Source organism: Lethenteron reissneri, chromosome 25, assembly GCF_015708825.2.
Source record: "Lethenteron reissneri isolate LAM-NWPU_2019-01 chromosome 25, ASM1570882v1, whole genome shotgun sequence".
NCBI lineage: Eukaryota > Metazoa > Chordata > Hyperoartia > Petromyzontiformes > Petromyzontidae > Lethenteron > Lethenteron reissneri.
Genome location: NC_083803.1, coordinates 1,243,093 through 1,265,500, shown reverse-complemented (window position 1 = coordinate 1,265,500; position 22,408 = coordinate 1,243,093). Strand labels below are relative to the sequence as shown.

The window sequence follows — 22,408 nt, the reverse complement described above, 5'->3', positions numbered from 1 at the left end:
ATAGAACTTAAGTCACTGAGTTCACAGCACAGCACACGAACCTCTGCGCCACCGCTCACCCACCCCCATTTTTATTGGAGAAAATTTTACCGAAGCAAATTCATCAGCAAGAACATGACCAGTATTATGGCTGGTTAATTTGTCCATTGTACAGTTTATTTTGGATCAACTCTAGAATTATTTTTTACGTATTTTACTTTCCCCAGACTTTAGGCAGCACAGCTTATCAGCCTTCTGGAGGATGATGGGCACACAACATGCCTGCCAATAGGCCAGGGAAGTGAAAACACATTACTCAAATCAAAACTATAAATGATGTGAAAAATCCATAACAGAGCCCTTATTTGGATGAAATGGGTCTACATTTGTTGATCACTGCATCACTGTTGCTGTCAGTTGGTCACATTTGCTCAAATTGATCTAAGACAAGAGGACCAGACAGCACAGAGGGAATGCCGATGGGGTTTTTTTGGCCATATGCACAATGGCTGTGTGCTTTTTCACACGTCTTTTCAGTCTTGTTTGAAACGGAAGGTATCTTTACTGCACACAACTAAAGCATGGACCTGTGAACCTTGTCAAACATATCACCCCCGCAAGCCTGCCCTTGCTGCCCCCACAACTGCACTTAACTCAAAACCTGCAAAGAAAACCGAGACATCCCCACAGTGAGTGTACATTCGTTGCACAATAGCAGTAAGAATAGCAGGAAATCTACACTGCGCAGCACGCAACGGCTCAAACTAAAACAATGCTAGATTTGAAGTTTTCGTGACTGCAAGGATCCATACTCTTTGGTTCTCCCGGTAAGGTCACGTAGGTGAAAAAAAAAGAAAAATCGTGATTTCATTTGATTATGTCTATTTTTATTCTTATTTATTATTTTTCATCTACGTGACTTTTACCAAAAGAACGAAAGAGTATAAAACAATGCTCCGTACTTAACATATAAATTACAGAATGTACAAGTAATGTCACTCATCTGTCAGATCTTTAAATTTGGCAAAATGTTATCCCCTTAGAATAAAGCCACAGGTGCACGGTTTGGCTTGTCCTAAAATGCCGGTCACCCCGAGCATCTCTTTGAAGGTCAAACAAACGATTGTGAAAACCTCAGTCTACATGTGTCATCCACTAAAGGTAGAGAAGCTGTGGTTTGGCCAGCTTGTCGTTCCAACAAAGGCACATTTAATATTAAACAATGGTTGGCTTGTCAAACAGGTAACAGTATTATTAATATGTTTTAATATTATTAGTTTGTTTTAATAACATTTCTATTTGAGTATGTACATTGTGGGAGATGGAGTAAAAGTGTGCCACTAAAAGTAAAAATTAGTTTGTGCAAAATATGTTTTCCATCAAAAAAGTTTTTAATAAGGGCATGTTAACTGTGAGGACATACAGATTGAAAACTATGGACATTGTCAAAGAAAATGGGACAAAAGCACAACACAGTGTGACAATAAACATGGAGAGGTGCCCCGCTTTGGAGTTACAAAGCTACAGAACGAGGAGCACACTGACTAGAGAGCATTGCAAGTTACAGACATCTTTGAATGTTAAAAAAGTAAGTTGACTTGAGCAGGACACGTCCTTGTGAGGTTTGATGGCTGGTGGTCGAGACTAACGAGCGGCAGGCGAAGGAGGGAACACACCCGGAGAGACATCCACCATGGAAAAGGAATGATGAAATTAGTGTGTGCGCAGTAGATTAATTGTCGCATCACAATATTGAGAGATGGAAATGGCTTGGGGAACCCTTCATATCGCGGTGATAAAACTATTTGGAATGATCAAGAACGTATAGTAAAAGCAATCCCATCCCAAGACACTTTCCAATTAGAGATGGACTGACCGAGAAAGGAGAGAGAGCGTTTGTACATGTGGGGATTAAAATATTGAGGTATTGGATTACAGGATATAGAATGAAGAGTCTCTGGATACATGGTGGCAAGATATTAACTACTTCGCCTGGTATACAGGAGTTCGGAAGTTCGATCCCGACCCGGACTCCTGTATATTTTGAGTTTGCATGTTCACTCCGTGGTCGTGTAGATTTTTCTCCGGGTCCTCCAGATTTTCCCTCCACATTTACAAAGCACATGTTTAGAATATTTGACTGCTATAAATCTCCACCTGATGATAAGCCACTTCGTTGAGCTATCATTTGGGGCCAGGTCACCTTCTGAAAATAGATCGAGAGCTCAAGTGGGCCTTACCTGGTAAAATAACATTATTTTGTAAGTTAAATTTTCAAGAGTGCCACACGGAGGAGAAGGAAACCCTCAAAGTGTGGCTAGAACAGGTGAGGATAATGTGAATTACTTTATAAATGCAATGGTATTAGCTTCTCTACAAATTGCTCAATGGAAATTTGGAGTCACCAAAACTTTGTTAATAATTTTTCAAACATCGTTTTGCTGTAGACGACAACATTTTGACTCAGATGTAAAGACTTTCCAGAGGCTTCATTGGCTCAGAAGGCAAAACAGCATTTACTATTATACTCTCTCTGCACAAAACAACAACTGCTGCTATCACGCGATTGCATTTAATAATTATTATACGACATACATACAAACGTTATTGAGCAAACACCATCACGCTGATGATGGTGTACAACTGCCTTTGTGCAGAATGTCACTGAATTGGTTGTCAAAGCACGGTGCCAAAGTGTCACTCGCAGCCGCGTGGAAGCATTGCGGTTTTCGGAAACGAACCGGCTGGAGTTTGTGTTGCTCTAGCGTAAAGCTGTGATGAAATTCCTGGGGAAAGTCTTGTAGCCAATGAAATTTTTGATTGCGTGTTGCACATGGGGACACATGTATGCACACGTGAAAGCGACGTCAGGAAGCAGTTCATGTGATATAAGGACGGCTAAACAGACAATGCCATTAAGCCTAAAAGCTGAATCCATGAACAGCTGCTATTGTGGTGCTTTTATGGATATTACAAGTTTTTGTTGTTGTTTGGATTATTATCCACTTATGCTCAAGGTGTCACATCATTGAAATACATTTCCACTTGGAAATCTAACAGCAAGCAGTGCATCATGACCCATTGTCAGAGCAGCCCCTCGATGGCAACACCACAGAATGATCTCTGAAGTCCCTTCAATAGCCTCGTGTACACTCGGTGGTGTGCCTTTTTAGATGCCTTGTAGCATGGCAGTCAAACTAAAACACCATCTAGTTATTACTTTAAATATCCTGAATTAAATGGAATTATATTTCTAAGATTATTTTGTTATGCTGTTATGGGCGACTGGGCCAAAACCCTTAACTGGCTACACTTGAGAATCTGTTTTAATCATGGGTGGCTGCAGATTTTAACCCATGATCAGTGTCAGCTTAGTGCTCTGGCATGATATTAACCCCTCAGCTTCCCAGCCACCTCGCGGATCATAACATGTTATGGATACTATAATTGTTAACACTGTTTAATTACGACTAAAGATGAATATACGAGTGAGCGATAAACGGCAATAAGAGTGAACATTTACAATCGACTGCTGGATGTGGCCCTCCACAAACAACTCCATGTCTGTTGTGACTGTTGTCTGACCATACTTCAACATGATGGTGGCCAGAGCTGGTTCAGATATCATTTGCCACTGAGGGTTTGCCTTGGCCAGGAATCAAACTCAGATTTCTAGGTCCATAGCACAGTCCACCAACCACTGCCCTATCCAAATACAATATACACACCTAAAAAAAACTGTTACAGCTCTGACCACACCACCTGGAAAGCACCCAATCCCATCGAACCTCGAAAGCGAACGAGCTTGGATAGTGCTCGGATGGGTAACCACCAGGCACAACAAATCAGGTGTAATTCTAGATTTGAAGTGTAATAGGCGTTGGGGCAATTGAGGGCAGTGCAGCATAATCCATTGTAACTCTCCTCCTTCAAGTCGTCAATTTATTTTTGGTTCACACATGGCACCTTTCGGACAGCAATCTGTCCCCAAAAGCGACATCAACCTTCCCCAAATTGCACTCATCTGCATGGTGAAGTATGGTCAAATATTCCTCAAGGCCTGCAAAGCGTGGAGAAGCCCTCATCCAGCAATGAATTGACAAGATGGCTGTACACGAGCTTGATGCAGCTTCAGTAACGTTATGTGATATATAACAGACTAAGTACAATAACATTATTTTTTCTTGTACATATTTAAAAACTATCTTTTATAAAGCCCAATTGTGAAGCAATTAGAAAAAAAAGTGTCATAGTTATAAATGCAATAAGGTGATATGCACAGGTATCAGACCAACCATGTCATCAACATTGGTTCTTGTTTACAAGAAACCGCATCCAGTCACTCCTGAAATACACCACTGTTCCCAAAACAAACTGACAATGTTGCTGTATCAAATGTTCTTTCCTCTGCACAGAATATTCCTATTTCCACTGCCACTGGATATTTTTGGCCAGGTTACATCTACTTGCGTTAACACCCTCGTGGGCTACATTTCTAACACAGGCCTGGAAAATTCTCTCCACCACCTGTCCAATTCACTTTCACATTATGTGAGTGTGAGGCCCACCTCGAGAGACTCGCACGAATCCCTGTGACACTGCTGAGTCAGAATGTCTGCATGGTGTATTTCCTCCACAGGTGCCTACACATTAGTCTGACGGTGTTGGTCATAAAAGACATGACACCAGCGTGCAATTAGAATTTGGTAGCTGTGTCAAGCACAGATTTCGTCAACAGAAGCAAAACTGTAGGTAATGCTTTCAAAAAAGTTTGAAACTTAGTTACGCAGATAATCCAGATATAGGGTTGTAATCAAACACACTACCTCCTGCACCCCAGGCGAGGTAGTCAACATCTCGCCACCACGGCGCCCCAATTTCAGTAAGCAGTGTATCATCGTGTGTCCGAGACTTTCCTCGCGTAACTACTTCTGAAGTCGCTGTAATTGGGTCTCTTACCCACACTGCATGGCACTAGTTTAATTCCCTTCAAAGTGTTTGTTGCACAGTAAACATTCCACAATGTGTTACCATAACAAATTAAATGTCAAATTTAACTGAAAAAGTACATTTAATGCTTACTTTTTTGTACATCCATTAGTGACTATGTGAAATTGCTCAACTCCCTTCCCTTGAAACCCAGTTTCAATCTGACATTGCTACTCAGATTCAAACCCAGGAATTCTTTACCGTGCCAGCTCAGAGCTCTGATACAATGTGATGATATGTGATGCTTTGCTTACTTTTGAGTTTCAAATTTGTATTTTATCATAACCTGAGCAAAATAATAACTGTATATGACAATATAGAAAAATAGTAAAGTATATGAACCTGCCCTTGGCAACCTTACACTATACACAACCTAAAATGAGTACTTGGTATGGTGTGAACATCGGCATTCATGAAGACAATGACGGTGATTTGTAGTGTTGGTCACACCTTTTTTGTGTTGCGCTGAGCTTAATTGGTGCTTAAGAGCAATTGCCCAAGGAGGCCTTAAGATAATGTGCGGGATATTGCTTGTCTGTGTGTGCATACTGCTATAGGTACATGGTGCAGTGTCTTTGTGTGCCTTTCCAGCCTTCATAACTGCTTGCTCACAGAACTTGCCCCGACAGCTTGCATAGGAGCTACATGGGGATCTTTGTCTTGGTTTGTACCTGGATAAATACCTGCTGGTCTATGAACACAATACACTTGCCTGTGCTTGCAAGTGGCTGGTAGCGTTTTCCTCTGGAAAACAGCTGGTTATAATGTTTCAAGCTTCTAAGCCCAGTAATGATGACACCCAGAGCATGTCCCACTTCAATTACAACAACAAGATGACTCGTAACTCCCCCTCCACACCCTTTTCTGCTCCGTCTCTCGCCCTTCCTCCATTTTACTCAAGTGACAGCGTAAGTGAAACTATTTAGATAGATACGCAGAGAATAAGTGAGGTTAGAAGGTCATGTCACTCTATGAGTCTAGTTTCTCTGAAAACCAATACAGGTTGTCGAGGGCTATCTCCATACGCTAAAGAAACATCTGCAGGCGACAGCGAATAGTTGCCCGACAGTCAAGACAAACGAATGACTACAGCGGCAGTGTGAAAACTGACAAGCGCCTACCAAGACACGACAGAGAAAGCCAATGGAACGATCCTGAAAAACAAAGGCGCAGTGAGCTTGGGAGCTTTGCGTCGCCATGCTCAGTCTGACGACCGCACCGGCGCATTAGAACGAAGCCTGCGCGCACCTGCCATACCGCAAGCAGGGTCACCACGCCCAGCGAACCAGAGCTCCTCACGATCGTGCCCCGACTGGGAGGCCAACGGGCTGCTCGTCGTTGGCGCTCGTGCAGCCACATGCCACAGCGGTAACGCCCATGCGCACTTGCCCGCGGGTGAGCATACTAATGGTATATAAATAATGGCAAGCACACGGGAGGAACGCAGGACTTAAATAGAGCGCAGCTCTACTACGATCCACGGAGACGTACGCCAACTTAGCTTCCACATTTGACATCTATGTTATAATGAGCTGTTGGGTTTGTGCAGCATTTCAAGAAAATAGTGCATTGGAAACGTTTATTATGACTGCCGATGTGCTTTGAGACAGCATGCACAGTGAAAGACGCTTCGGAATAAGCCCAATGATGATGATAATGAGGAAAGGCTCCTGGTGAGCGTGACATCATGTGGCCACAGAAGCACCGCGACTCAGAGGGACCCTTGCGCCCTGTGGGCAACTTTTTGCCATAAATTTTATAATTCCTGCAAATTCATAGCCAATAAATCAGGGAAAGGTTGACTAATTATTGCGGATGGCAAACCACATGTAAAAACAACAACTCTCAAACGAGCATCACAGAAATAAATGTCAAATGTGCATCATCCTGAAATGCGTGGCTGACTTTATTTTTTTGTTAACCTCTCCACGAAAATAAAATTTGACAATGCCCAATTAATAACCGAATCAGAGATTGAGTAATATTTGGTAAATACATCCACGGCAATTTTACAACCTCCAGCCAAGGAGGGGCATGTTCCCCTTTGCTTGGTTCCCAGCCAACCTTCCCTTTCATCTCAATAAGACTTAATTACATAAATGTCACTCACAAAACAACAACGCCATTCATCACTACCGCTGTTGTCATTCCCATCACTATCATTATAATTTTAATGACCTCTTAAGTTACAAATGTGAACCTTTTCAACGGCAATGTCTTAAGTACTGTTTTCCCAGAGAGACATTCTTGTCACGGCTCTTTCTAAAAAAACAATCTAAATAAACTGTGGCGGAATGTAACCTTGGCAGATATCTTGATAAAAATAACATTTGTAATGGGCACGCACTTGTTTACACAGACATGTGGCTCTGTAAAATCTGCATACTGGCAGGGAAAGAAGTGCAATGCTCACTTCAGTCAAAAAATTATTCACACTGGATAACAGTAAATTTCCAATGTGTGATAAAAAATGTCCGAAAAATAGATGTTGATTTGGCGAGGTCTTTCACAACAGAAATGCCGGATAATGTTAAATTGCACCTCTTGTGAACTGCGCAGCTTGAGTAAGTTAGCGGTTTATGAATGCAAGGCTCCGTGTGGAGATTGTGAAGCTCTCGTGGGGATGTATAGCTGTGATTGCAAGTGTTGATTGAGGGGTCGCTGTGGGCAGAGACTATTCTTGGGGATATTTTCTGCGAGTTCTTAACAGCAACCGTGGACTTCGGTAAGCAATTTAATGGATCATTTTATAATAGGTGGTGCCATGTAATATTTATACATCAACGTAAACTACCCGCTGTTGCCTTGAAAGTGTAAATTTGGCATTAGGAAAAGCCTTGACTTGGTGTTTCTCTCATGGGAAGTTAGGTGCTGGAGGTACAGGGGGGGCTGGACTATGACATATCCACAGTGTTGAGGAGCATTAGAAATTCAATGAAGGCTTCGTGGGGTCTTGTGTCGCATATGGAGCTGGACGCCAGAAGCAGTGCCTTTTGAACAAATATGAGCATTGTAATTGGTTTAACTACCTTTTCATCACATTTGGATGATTATAACAGAAATGTTCGCATAGAAAGTGAATGCTTTCCTCCAATTGATTAGGCAGGAACTGAAATGGGCCTTGAAAGCAACTCTACTGAATCGAGTTAAGGCAGATCTCTGCGAGTGTTCACAATTTCTCTTTCGTACAGCGAGTGTGCACAGCCTCCTGCAGAGCCCAGGCTGCCCCTGCAGCGGCACTGGCAGACAGCCCCATGCTAACAAACTACGCTGCCACTAATCACTCTCGACACGACAGCATCAAACGATGCTTAATACAGCGTCTGCAACACTGGGTAAATAATCCCTCTGGGGAAACGAAAACAGCACATCCTTGCGTACAGAGGCGAGTGTGCGCCGTCAGCTGCGAGGAGCTGTGGGGCCGGCCAGGATGAAAACGCTACCCAAAAGTCATCTTTGCTAATTCTGTTACGACGCAATCTCCACAGATTCATAAATGTTAAATGCTTCACGCAGATATTGCTGCTGCCTCAACCACTTGCAACTTAACACGAAATCTGACCTCTCTATTCTTCACACTAGTTTGTGGGGTACAGGAAAATGTCCTCCTATGTGCGATGACATGCGGGGGCACCATCATTGGCCTTTAACTCCTCTCATTCGTGGGAAGAAGCGGAATATGGCTGAAAGGATTAACTTACCACCGCTTCCAAGTTACACATCTCATCTACGCTTGGATAACTTATTGGTCGGCGGGGGCCCTGGTGCAAATAATGAAATGGGGCCCCCTGGTGCCCCCAGTGCCCCGGTACGATCGCACATCCTGGACACTGGATGCTCCGCCACTGCGGCCAGAGCAGCGCACCACTGAGAAAGCTCAAGGCAAGGAGAGTAGCGGAGAGGGGGAAAGCTGAAACAAACGCAGTGGAGCCCGGGGCAATGTCAGGGCACGGAGCGGCAAGTGCGCTTGGGCCTCACTTCCTGGCGATGATGAAGGGGCTGCTGCAGGCCGAGGGCTGTGCGGGTGAGCGCTGGCCAGGACCATGGACCATGCCGAAAGCGCACGTCGTGAGAAGCCCACGCTGCACGCATCCGCAGCTCCTACATCGTTGACAGGAGTGGCGCCCTCCCTCGCTCGTGAGCCACGCGCACTCCCCGCGACGCTCCGCGCACTGCAGGACGGAACGCACACGCGCGCGCGTGCACATCGTCCGTCAGCTCGGAGCCGCGTACAAAAACTCTTCACGACACCAAGCCGATGGAGATAGGACGTCAAACGGCAGCGAGCTAAGATACATTCCACAAGGCTGTAAATATTTCTACAGCTGTTTCCACAAATGGTAAGACAATATTTATAAGACATTACTAGAGCTGAAACAGGAGAACAGGACATGTTCAGAAATACAGCAGCACGCTAAAGAAAATAACTATCAAGAAGGATTAATGTTCACTTAAGACTTTTTAGACAAGACATATGTACACGTGCATAGTAGTAACTAAAAGCAGGTCGATAGGCCACTGTGACAAATCATTTTGGAACGTTTGGGGTCAGACGCTTTCGGAAGACTTGATGTAGTTGTACCCAAAGATGATGACCCATTTTCCTGGCATAATACTTTATTCAGCTATGGGTGGTTCATTCTCAAATGAAATGAGTTTCAGAAACAACAGTGAACATGTCGCGTCTTAAGCCAAAAAAGGGGTTCAATGTGGGTTTGAAACAAAAACAAAGCCGATGTTTTTGGCGAATGTTCCTTATGCAAGCCTAATGGCGAAAGTCCATAGGCCTGAAGCATTAATTGTTTGATTATTTATATAAACTCTACCTCTAATTCATGCATAGAGCGGTCAAGCTCTTACACCTGATGCTTGAACGCGTGTAACCCGTACAACAAAATCAGGCGATGCCCATCTTCACTGACAGCTCTGAGCCAGTGGTGGAGATTCCACATTCCTATCATGATGGCCACTCCATAGGTCAACCATTGTGGACTTCAACAAAGTGGTATTTATTTTATTAACCCTTAAAAGGAAAGATGGTCTGATTCAGCCCTAGCTGATATTTGAACTTGGAACCTTACAGTTGTTAATAAAGCGCTTTTGACCGCAACTGCTTGTCTAAGTGCAAGAAAAAAGCCTTTATGCCAATTGACTGCTGGATGATGATCACTTGCCCAATGCCACGCGAGTCCTGGGGGTGAGTCGATCTACACCTAACCAGGCTGCTCCGTGTGGGTTAGTGAAGGTGGGGAGCATAGAAGTACAGGACAATAGATTTTGTTGCACTGCCCTTTGCTTTCTATTACATAAGCCCTGTATTTGTGCGGTGGTGGGACCACAGCGATATCCGACCAGACATGCCCTATTCCCTGTAATGTGGTACACACTGCTCTTATACACTGCATCTTCAAAATGCACAGATAATTATAACTGCTTCATGCATTCTCTGTTGCATGCAAAGTATGGTAATGCCCAAATGCTTTTTACACCTTGATTATTATTTTTAAACAGGCCAAGGTGCAAAATATTCCGGAGGAATGGTGACATTTTGTAAATATGGATTCTTTAAATATGTATCTAATTAATTATTGCTTATTTACATTATGGGAGAAGACACACTTTAATCAGCTCAAACATCACCATGATATCTTGGTGACAGTATAAATAATCGACATTGTTACATTTGAGGGATCATTCTCATAAAGTTAAGTTATTTCTGTGAAATGTACCAACCATTCCCTATATTACCTGTACTTTTTTTTCCGTCTTCATTTTTAAACCCTTGGACACTAACAGAATACCGAACATGGAGTTATCCAATATTTGGGCTACCAAGTGTCATTCTATTAGAAATATATCCCTCCAACAAAGAATGCACACTTACATTATTTAATGTTTCACTACCCCATTCTATTACGCATTTACAAATCATACAGAATGTACACTTACGTAATTTCGGGGTTGCAACAGCTAATGTTATATTAATAAATTGTGCAATCTGCTTCACTGTTTTCAGTGAACAAAAATATATGACGTACTCATTCATTACAATGAAAGAACAATCCTCTAGCAAGCTATAATCCTAGAGGCGTGGCTGAGTAAGAACTGGTCTGCCCGTGCCAAGTAAGCATGCTAGCTCATTGTAACAGCTCCTCCCCATTTGGGGAGGCCTTCATCCAGCAGCAGATTGATCATGGCTGATAATGATGGACCGACCGCCTGTTCAAAGGACATTTCTAAACTACTGTGTCTTCTGAACATTTCAAACTATTACATTTTGCAAACTAATCAGACGGACTCCATGTCTAAAAATTCAATTTAATTCAGTTATTTGCACTTTGGTTGACATTTAATAGAAATAGACTATGTGATCGCCATTCAGTGCAATTATTAGGTACTACACTAATATGGATAAAATAGCAAAAACAACATTATTTCAAACGTCTACATGTCTCCCACCAATTTCAAGAAACTAAGTTCATCTTCCATAATAATTGAGATGAGGTCAATCTCCTGATGAACATTGTCCAGCCCAGTTCCGGTGTCATTTGCTTACAACTTTCAATGATACATAGGCGAGGGTAACAGACCGCTTGCGGGTTTGTCGCACACATACACGATCTTTGATTAAACCACACAAGAAATCATCCATTGGGGTCATGTCAAGCAAATGCAGGGATCCACACAATTATTCCACCTTGGCCAATCCATCACACAGATTGTGTCATGAGAAATGTGGGGTGTCTAAAAACGGATCTCCTTGTATTATACACATTACTGTACGCTGTGCACATAGGTGGTTAAAGTGACTCATCTGCGCATGTAACAGCAGACCCAAGCACAGAACAATCCTCTCAGTCTATTCAATATTAACATCAATAACGATCAAGTAGAACTTCAAAGCCCATCTGAAAACATGCCATCTTGCATGACTCGATTACACATCAGATCACATTACTTAAAAAAATTAACCCGTAAAAACTAAGTTTTTCACTATAAATCCTTTATATGCGTGGCGGCTAGAGTCCTCTCGTCCTGGCTTGAGATGGCTGCCACCTATGGGTCAGATGATTGTCTGCCACCATTAAGCAATTGGTAATTAAATATTTTTAAAAAATTCCCTAAACAGTGTAACATTTTGGAAATTTTTTTCACGAAAATTAATTGTCACGCACAACGAGTCTGTGTGCAAAATGTCAGCTCGATTGGATCACGGGAAGTGGGTTAAAAAACGACCGAAAGGTTTGCACGGTCGTAAGCAAGCAAGCACGCAAGCAAGCACACTTAATATAAAGGATTTAAAAAGGGAGAGCCTTTTTTTATTCTGACTTTTGAGAAATCAGTTTTGTTAAACTCTTCACTAGCAACCCTCCCCAAACACCACAGCAAAAGAGTCCACAATGTAACCAGTGGCGGGCCATGTATTTTACATCTAGGCCTTCAGTGCTATCTTCCCGCAATTAAACCGCCTTCGAATAACCTCACCATGACACTAGGGCTATAGGCTATTTTCATTCGACGTAACCAGCCGATATTCAGTGACAGTAACCTTTATCGAGTGAAATAAAGTGTTTTAACACGAGGCTCAACACCTATGAGAGTTACGATACACTAATTGCAGAGAAATGAATACATGGTGACTGAAACCATCAAGGATGTACCACTATTACGCAGTATGACAGGATGCTGCATCACAAATAGACATCACATAGCCTAAATCGATGTCATTACCAAAGAAACAAGAACAAACTCACAACCAGTCACATTTACTCGTAGGACCACCAAGCAAGCAAAAATGCCGTAAAACACAAATAACACAATCATTATTCAACAGGCTTCCCCACAAAAAAAGACCTGAAGCACTACATCTAAAAATCTAAACGTCACGAAAGAAAGTTTAAATAAATCTGAGATGATGCTACGTTACGTTCTAGCTAGTTTTACTTCAGTTAGCCAAATGGCCCTCCGATCATGCCACACGAAAAATACCAACGTAGGCGGCTAGGCCAGCTAGAAGGCTCCGGCGTGTCAAAGAATCCACCCAACATGGCAAACTCGAAATCTGATTGGTTAAAGAATATGACAATCAACATCGTCCCCATTTGCTTCAACAGCAGAGGGGATTCACTCGACATTCTGAAGGCCTCAGGGTATATTTTTCACCCGGAGAGGTGGAAACAGCACAGGTGTAAAATCTGATTGGATAAAAGCTCTAATTTATGAGCTGGACTTGAAGCAGCACAACTGAGGGAGAGAGAGTAGCAATGAAATTACGTTAATAGACTGATTAAATTATACAAAATAAAATTTTCTGATTCTGAAAATCTCTAGGCCAGCAGAGAAGGCCTTGCTGGCCCTGACGGCCCACCTCTGGGCTTGACCCAGGTGACCACCTCCTCAACGGGCACAGCAATTCAGCTGGGGTGGGGACTCCACAGAAACAGCAAACCTTTACCACGGTAAAAAGACTTTCAATGTCCTCTTATCTCAACATTCGCCATGAGCTGTACACTTCCAGCTCAAGGCCTACCCAACCTGTCCATCACCTTCTTTTACGGTCTTGCAAAACAACAATCCATCTAGTTCCTGCACACGAGCTAATCTCAGCACTCCGTCTGCCCGGTTGATGTCGTGCCAGGGTGTGTTCCAATGCATTGGAAGGAAGAAGGCTAGAAGGCTGACAAAATTTGAGTGGTGCCAGTTATTTTATTTATTTTTTCCTCAGCCTAAAACCTCATTACTCTTTAGCTACCTCTTCCCTCCACCTGGCATGCGGAACTCTGCCATATTACAGCATCCTCCACAACGTGCGTGCGAGCGAATGCAGGGAAACAAAATCCCCATTGGACTGCTCGGCGAGGAGATGCTCCTGCTGGTGCCAACGCGTCGCACTTGCACGGCATTATGTTGTCAGCAACTTCCAATTGTGCAGCCCATCACAAAATGTGCTGTTGTTGTAAGAGCCCTGTTTAATCAATGAGAGATCCCATAAGCCTCGTTTTCATGTTTCAATCCCCAACGGCACTTGACGTATTCCAATAAGCATTCTTTCCTTGCAGGGAAGAAAATGGGTCTTTCATATTAATTTGAGTGTGTAGCTTTCTTTATCATGAATGAGGGATTCCTTGTTGTTAAGCATATGTCAGTGGCACTTTGTAGCTCAAAAACAAGGTTGAAAAATACCTCCAACAGACAAGAATACAATCACTCTCATAGAGCGCAGCTAAGTAAGGCATTGGGCACAGTAGTGCCCAAACTTTCCCCCATTATGTGTGCTGAAGTAATGGCCAAGAACAACACTAACACAGAATAAAACTCAAAAGGATTGTGTTGGCGGTGGTGTAGCAGAGCAGAATGAAAACACTTCACTAGGGTCGACTTTCACATTTCTCTATAAAATAGACCTTTATAAGGTAAATGTTTCTCAGAGATGTAGCGCAAACTTTTTAGAAGACAATGAGAGAACAAGTCACAAAGTGATATAAACAGCAGGGTCATCGGTCCATCCAGAACAAAGCACCAGGAAGTTCCGAATACATTTCTTGCAAAAGGAATGGAAACCCGCACTACGCCTTATTTGGCAAAGCCACTGAACGCAGCAGAAGCCACCACTTTGGCATAGACAGTAAGGCACGACACAGACTACAGTCAAACTCATACCACTATACAAATGTACATGCTCATGGAGTCCAAGTCCTTAGACGAGTGCTCCTCTGAAAATACCTGCCCTAATGACCCCTGCCAAGGCACAGGATTCTCCCTTCCGGGTTGTTTTAAGGAAATCTTCCACCTCAGAGACAATGAGTGACTGCTTAATTTTCTTCACAACACCACAATGCCAACAGCACAGAGGGAGTGAGGAAGGGTCTGGATGCAATGAAGAAAGAAAAGGCTGCCGGCAGAGATGGTATCCCCCCCCAGAATTCCTCCATCACTTAGGCCCTCGGGGACTCCAATGGCTGGCAAACCTGTACACAAAAAGCAAGAAATCCCAAAAGCATGGCGGGAGGCGATGGTCATTGCCATACTCAAACCAGGCAAGCAAACTGAAGACCTGGTAAGCTATAGGTCGATACCATTCCTGTGCACGGTCTATAAACTTCAGGAAAACATCATCCTCTGGAGAGTCAGCTTCCTCGTTGAGTCAGTAATCCCTGAAGAACAAGTGGGATTTCGGCCTGGACGCAGCTGCTTCGATCAAATTTTGGGCCTTGCGACACACACCGAGGTCAGATTTCAGAATAAATCCAAGACCGGCGCAAGCCTTTGATGATTTTTCATCGGACGACGACATAGTCTGGATTAAGGGCTTGATAAGTTCACAGGGATCATTGCCTGCCTCAAACAATACACCTGAAACGATGCTAAGCAATAGGTGACTGCGTGTGTATATTGGCAACAAATCCAGCTCACCCCGGTTCAATAATGGATTGCCACAAAGTTCAGTACTCGTGCCAATGCTCGTCAATGTCTATATGAGCGACATGCCACCCACCAGGTTACGCAAATTGGTATTTGCAGATGATCTTTCCAAGCAACACAAGCAGCCACTAACATCGAATCCACTCTGAACCAAGACATAAACACGATGGAGGAATATTTCCAGAAATTGAGGCTCAAGCCAAATCCCCACAAAACAACAGTTACTGCATCTCATTTTGATAATAGGAGCACCCAAGCACACTCTGAAAGCGATTTTCTGCGGCAACACTGTGCGACAGGACTCCACTCCAACATATCCTGGAGTGACCATCTGAAAAAGGTAGCTGCCAAGACCAAAACAAAACAAGGGATCAACCTGATCCAGACACTGGCAAGCACAAGCTGGGGAGCAGCAATCAGCACCAGTGTTACAGACATCAACAATTGCCCTTGTGTACTCTGGAATTGAGTAGTGTGCACCAGTATGGGCCAAGGTCACACTTGGCTTGTTGATGTCTAACTGAACAATGCAATGGGTTGTATCACTGGAATCCTCAAGTCGACCCCAACACCCTGGCTGGCCATGCTGTTACAAATCTCTCGCCCACCCATCTGCCAAAATGCTGCAACCCTCTGGGAACTCCTGCGAATCAAGGAAAACAGTTGTCTTCCAATTCGTCAGGACCTTAAAAATGTCCCCCGGCATTACTTGAAGTGACGCAAAACCTTTTTGGACCCATGACTTAACCTTCAACAATGCAAGTTCAACAGCAGTGAAGCTTGGGGAGTTGAGTGAAGTTCAAAATAACTTGCAAACAAACATCTTGTGAAAGACCCAATGCAGAAGAACTCCGAGTTTGATCTTCCACGAAGCTCATGGTCCACCCTAAACCACATCTGCACCAACCATGAAACCATGACAGATACCTGATGCACAAATGGAAAATGAAAAACTCCAGTGTTGTGCGACTGTGGTCATCCAGAACAGACCATACAACCTATAACAACGCAATGGCCGATCCACAAACACGGAAAAGACATCACAGCGATGATGATACACTCCGCTACTCCTGATGCGGTTAACTGGCTTGACCACCTGAATGTGAAATTGTAGTTGTTGCTCTGCATCTACATCAGCCGTACAAAAGAAGAAAACTGCTTAATGGCTGCCATTAAACCTCCAAGCCCAAAGGAGTTGTGACACACTATATCGAAGTTTACTAGCCTGCAGCACCTTTGGCCCTCCCCTTCCCCATGGCAACCTCCCAAAAAGCATCAAATTTTGGTGCCAAATTGTCTGTGGATGATATTGTTCAGACACTTGACTACAACTGGTAATAGGCCGGATCAGCTGACGCATGCTGCATTCCTTCAGGCCTTTCCAACTCATGCCGAGGCATTCCTTGAACGGCCCAGTACAGCATGGGTTGTCCCAATACGAGTTGTGGGCTCAGCCCTTCCCCTCCATACACTTCAACCCCTTGCCAATGGCATTTAAACGTTTAACATACACTTGGGTTAGTTTAAGCTGTCCCAATATAATACATACAAATTCGTGAATGTTTTATAATAAGAACATGGCTTTGAAGTCTAACCTATGCTACAGGCATCATTAACAGCTCAGTCTCTTCCGTGTTGAACCTGTAACATTTTCACTGATTCCGAGTGCAGTCTGTCTGACAGCGGCAGACCCCTAAGCAAAACGAAAAATCCACACAAATCGGTTGCTTGGTCTGGATACAGATCGCAGGCTGTTGTGAGAACGTGGCCTATAACGTGCTCATGGGAACTCGGCTACAGAAAGCGTCGGCCACTGTGTATATCCTCATCCCGTGCTTGTGTACGTTCAAACATGGCTACCAGTGTGATTGTACGGGGCAGCCTTGTGCCCCAAAGCAGGCAGCAACACAAAGGAATGGGCTCTGTGCCCGGGTGAACAGCTTTTCCAAACAGGAAGGTACCAACCTACACAAATCCGTTTTTTATTATTATGGTTGTTTTACACTTCTCGTTCGTCGCTGTTCCACTATGCAATCAGAAATATCTTTGTTTAATAATGTAGGGAACATTTTATAAAAGATATAACCTTTCCGTATGTGTGCATTTTCTAAATGTACTAAAATGTACTTAGTTTCATGGCACATTCTAGGATTATCAGCAGTGTCCTTAACTGGTTAAAATAGACAGAGGTTACAAGGTTATCAGAATACATTAAATGGTTAAAACCAGTGAAGAAGCCTTCCTAATCAGTCGCGATTGTATATGTGTTAAACAATCATTCACAGCCCTTTGCTCATCCACTGCTGGGGGATGTTTAATCATAATTCACATTGCTGGTCAGTGAGGTAGTCAAAGGGGGATTTAACTCAGGTTCCCTGGTTCAATGCGCAGGGAACTAAGCACTACACCACCATGGCTTCCCACAATAAACTGTGCAATAAACCTTTCTGAAATAGAAAGGCTTGTACTCTATGGGTCTTTCGGTAAAGTCACGTAAATTGAAAAATGATCAAATAAAAAATCACGACGTTTCGATCGCAACACAAGCAATCGTCTTCAGGTGAAAAAATACAGCAGGCAGACTGCTGAGGCAGGAATAAATATAGCGAGAGAGCTACTGGAGCCAAATGTTATATAGGTTTGAGATGGGTACAACCCAAGGGTAAGTGGGCGGGGCTAGAGATGGAATTTGCAAGTAAATGTAAGATCGCAGAGTGGCCATTGTATTGCAAGAGATTAGCATGTCAATCTGTTAATGTAACCCCATGGTTACGGTGCTGAAGAAGCCATTGTATTGCTCGAGATTAGAGATAAGCATGTCAATGTGAGACAGCTCCCACAGCAGCGGCTGTGTTAATAAGACATTCAGCCTATTAAACAACGAGCGCCACCGCCGCATCGAGGAAAAAGGGAGCAGCAGCTCGCTATGTTAGAAAGGTTGTACACAATGCATTAAACACAACCACATCTGTATTGAAAAAATAGACACACGATTGGCGTTGAAGGATTTTAAGCGGTTAAATAAATCAAAGCCTATTACTCTACATTGAGCGCATTCACATTGGTCGCCACATGTCAGCAGTCCTAAAGCTTCTGGACATTTTCCCCATCTCAACACAAATTACCCAGTTGGCAATTTGACAACGGTTCTCTTATGAGGTGGCATAAAATAAACCACACTGTCATGTTGTTCTAAGTGGCCGAACATCCGAAATAGCTTCGTTGTCTTCACGCTTGCCTGCCACAATGCAATTCAAAGTGGTTTGATTTGCGTCGGATATAGTTATTTTCGAAGGCACTGCTAAAGCATGCAAAGTCATGGACATTGAAGAATTAAGATAATAAGCATGTCTCTCATCGTGTAAATCAAAACCCTAAACATAACGTGTATCCACTAAATACATTGTAAAAAATATTGCCCTTTACTAACTAGTGACATGGGTAACCTTTGAAATTCAATTAATTTTAATGGGTTGTCGCGTTATTAAGGACACAACTCCAATCACTCTGGACTATATACAAAAGTTGCCTTTTCAACGAAACTCTAATTTAAAGATCATTCCTGTAGCAGTTACCCTGATTTTTTTTATAGACCATTAGTGGACCTAGTTGCAGCCAGAGCCACATCGATTTTTTTTTCCAGTTTTGCGTTCAATGCTCAACATTCAGCTAAAATGAGCTAAAGTGCTTTCCAGCAGCTTGACACAGACGTGAATTATGAGCGCAATAATTTTTGCAGTGCTTTGGAATCAGGGAATAATGATCCTGTAAAATATAACTTTAATGATTTGTACATACATAGCATGCATTAGGATAACAGAGCCAAGTAAAATATGTTCTGTTGTACATTGCCTTAAACCTAACTTTTATTTGTGTATGTACAGCATAAGCAGATGCATTTCACAAGCTGGTTAATTTCATGTTCTGCTTACATAATCCTTCCAAAAATCTGACATTGCAGGTTGGTTAAAATCAATATTGATCCCTCTTGCTTCCATGCATTTTCAAATCCCCATGTGGTGTCTAACGCTGCGTTCCCATGAGCACATACTAGAGCGCTTGGTTGGTTTGGGAACTAGTGAGTGGCTGAGCCCGGATCCCCTTGGCAGCCTGTGGGCAAGAGCTGAACGATTAATCGATTTCAAATCGAAATCACAATTTTAAACAATGTGATTAGCTAATCGCAAAGGCTGCCACTTTATGCGATTTGAAAAGTCCTATTACTTTCTTATTGGAATTGTTTTATTTGTTATATTATTTACTTTATTTATTTTACTTAACAATTGTTCTATGTTGGATTGTTCTATTTAAATTATGAGAATATATAGAGCAGTTCATATTTTGCAAGTATCATGTGGTAATGCTCCATAACATGTGTTAAATATATTACAAACTGAATATTGAACTGAAGCTTGACTTAAAAAAAATGTAATTGCAAATCAAATCGCAATATCTGTCAGAAAAATCGCAATTAGATATTTTCCCCAAATCGTTCAGCCCTACTATGGGCTGTATCCACACCACGCAACCCACTCACAATCTCCCTTTACTAAGGGGGGCTTCCCGCTTTTAGTAAAGCCAAACTCGGAACTAGTTGTGAGGGCGACGCAGAAAAGATGCACAATGTTAATGGTGTCCCTGTCTCGGGTTAGCTTCATTGGTGGAAATTACAAAAATAGCCAAAGCTGACACACAAGCTGAAACTCGTTAAAAATAAATAAAATACCATCGCTATCCCTGGCTGTGGATGGAGGCGATAGCCCACAATGGGACAGGACCCGAGCCATGCTGGTCTACTCCAGGAGTATTCCTGTGAAACACCGCCAAAGCTGAAAGTGGACAGTCTCCTCAGCAAAGGAGCTGCATCAGTGAGCTGGGCGGCCTGTGGGAATCAAGGCAATTGAGTGCCCGTGGGAACGCATCACTCGAAAAGACATCAGCTAGTTGTCATCATGACCATTTAGCAGGAAGACTTTGCACTGTTGGCTTAATCAGTAAATACATCCATGATTGGTGGGAATTACCATGTGCTTGTGGAGTAGTACATGCATCTCTACAGTGTGTATCGTTTTAATGGTACAAAACACATCCCACATTGTAAATTTAAACTATGGCACTGGTAGAAATGATCAAGCCCATAATGGACACGCGCAATACAGTATACAGAACACTTCCCTGTTCTATTCTGCCACTTCACCATGCTCGTAGGTTGTGAAAAAGGCACAACAGTCATCAGGTTCAACCTGCAGGCATGAGATAAAGGTCACAAACGCAGAACCACACGGTTCCTTTCTGAGGCTCGCATTTCGATATCTCGACAGTGAACGTCCCACCCTCATGTGCGAGCTGCTTGTGACCACTGCACACATGACTTTTCCTATCGAGGTGGGCAGCTTGGGTTTCCTAGTCAGCCATGCCAATGTACTGTACACACAAGGCTTCTGTGACTCCGGTCACTACTGTGCACAGACCCGAATGACAAGAAATCCTACCAAGGTTTCCCGAATACAACATGGAGCAACAAAACCGGATGTCTAAGTGCTATTGAGTTCATGCTAATTAATGGCAGATGTGTTAGCCAAGTATGAAATGCACTTTTGCCAAATATAAGTCTTGTATCAGTGAAAAATGGAATGCTGTGAAGGTGTGTCCATCACAAATGTTGAAGACGGAAGCTTGTGTTGCCTCCGAAACGTCGTGATTTTTATTTTATTTTACTTTTATTAATTTTAATGTTTTACCTACGTGACTTTACCGAAAAAACCTAAGAATATGAATCCTTGCAGTCACGAAAGCTTCAAATCTATAATAAATGTTGACAATAAATGCTTTTTGCATATCACACCTTGCTATGTTTAAGACTACGGTTAATTGACAATGCGATCATAAACTAATATTTTGACTACCTACGCAGGAATGTACAGGCTGAGGTTCAGGGTTTGTTTAATTTACTTTTGCTTATTCTTTGGTTCTTTCGGTAAAGTCACGTAGGTAGAAATCAAATCAAATAAATCACGACGTTTCGATCACAACACAAGCGACCGTCATCAGGCGGAACCGTTACAGCAGGACAACTGATGATTTAGAAGAAAGATCTGCTAACAACTTTTTACTTTTGCTTAGTCAGTAAAACGGACCACTGCATCCCATAATGGCACGTTACTCAAAATACATGTACTCATTAGGGGGCCACCAAAGCAATGGTACCAATGCTCCATCCCTTCCCGGATCATAAAAACAAATACAGTTTCAAAAACACACAATGTGTTCTTTACATTTTCAGTTGGTCACTTAGATTAACAGCCTGCTAGTGTAGTGGGTCCCATGGAGGCAGACACTTGTAACTTGGAGGCAACACGCTTATTATACACCCCAATAGAGTAACTACATAAACACTCGGGATAACTATGTGGTAACTACCACGAAGCCAGACCTCAACAAGGTCACTATATAAAGGGGTCAGGTCAGTAAAGTACTGCCTGACCCACGATGTCGAATGTGACGACCGAAGCCTGAAGAGCAAAGAGCGTAGTACGGCGGGTTGATTCCAGAAGACAGCCAAGAATGCTCCCGGGACTGCCCCTTTATCCTCCTGGGCGTGGCCTCGCCCCGCCCTTGACCGCACCCCCTTCGGGATCTTCCCAGAAGGTTCTGGGACCTTACATCTCCTATCACTTGGGTCCCCTTCTGGCCCCCGGCCTTATCCTCTGCAGGTCACGTGCCCTCTTGGGTTCACCTAGACTGTCACGTATGCCATACGTACTCTGGTGACAGAGAGAGGCTCTAAGACGCACAGTTACACTCTTCCCTCAATAGCTGGCGTAACGCCATTGTGACTCAATATATGTCCATACTCGTTGGTTCTTTTGGTAAAGTCACGTAGGTATAAAAATAAAATATACCTGACTTTACCGAAAAAAACAGAGAGTATGGATTCCTGCAGTCACGAAAGCTTCAAATCAAGATTCAATATATTTCACTACCTTAGTAACATGTTTTTTGGACTCAACACTTGTGC

At 43.0% G+C, this 22,408-nt stretch overlaps 1 protein-coding gene across 8 annotated transcripts in view; it reads right to left on the bottom strand.

Moving 5' to 3' along the window:
- LOC133346974 (F-box only protein 34-like) overlaps positions 1-22,408 on the bottom strand; it is a 51,869-nt gene that overhangs the window by 5,751 nt on the left and 23,710 nt on the right. For 5 of the 8 annotated variants that reach the window (XM_061558828.1, XM_061558832.1, XM_061558830.1 and 2 more), the window contains one exon: positions 8,947-9,140. The exons of the other annotated variants lie outside the window; for them this stretch is intronic. In XM_061558828.1, the coding sequence (XP_061414812.1) occupies positions 8,947-9,020 (74 nt within the window). In that variant the 5' untranslated portion in view covers positions 9,021-9,140. The remainder of the gene's footprint in view (positions 1-8,946; positions 9,141-22,408) is intronic. 8 annotated transcript variants of the gene reach the window in all.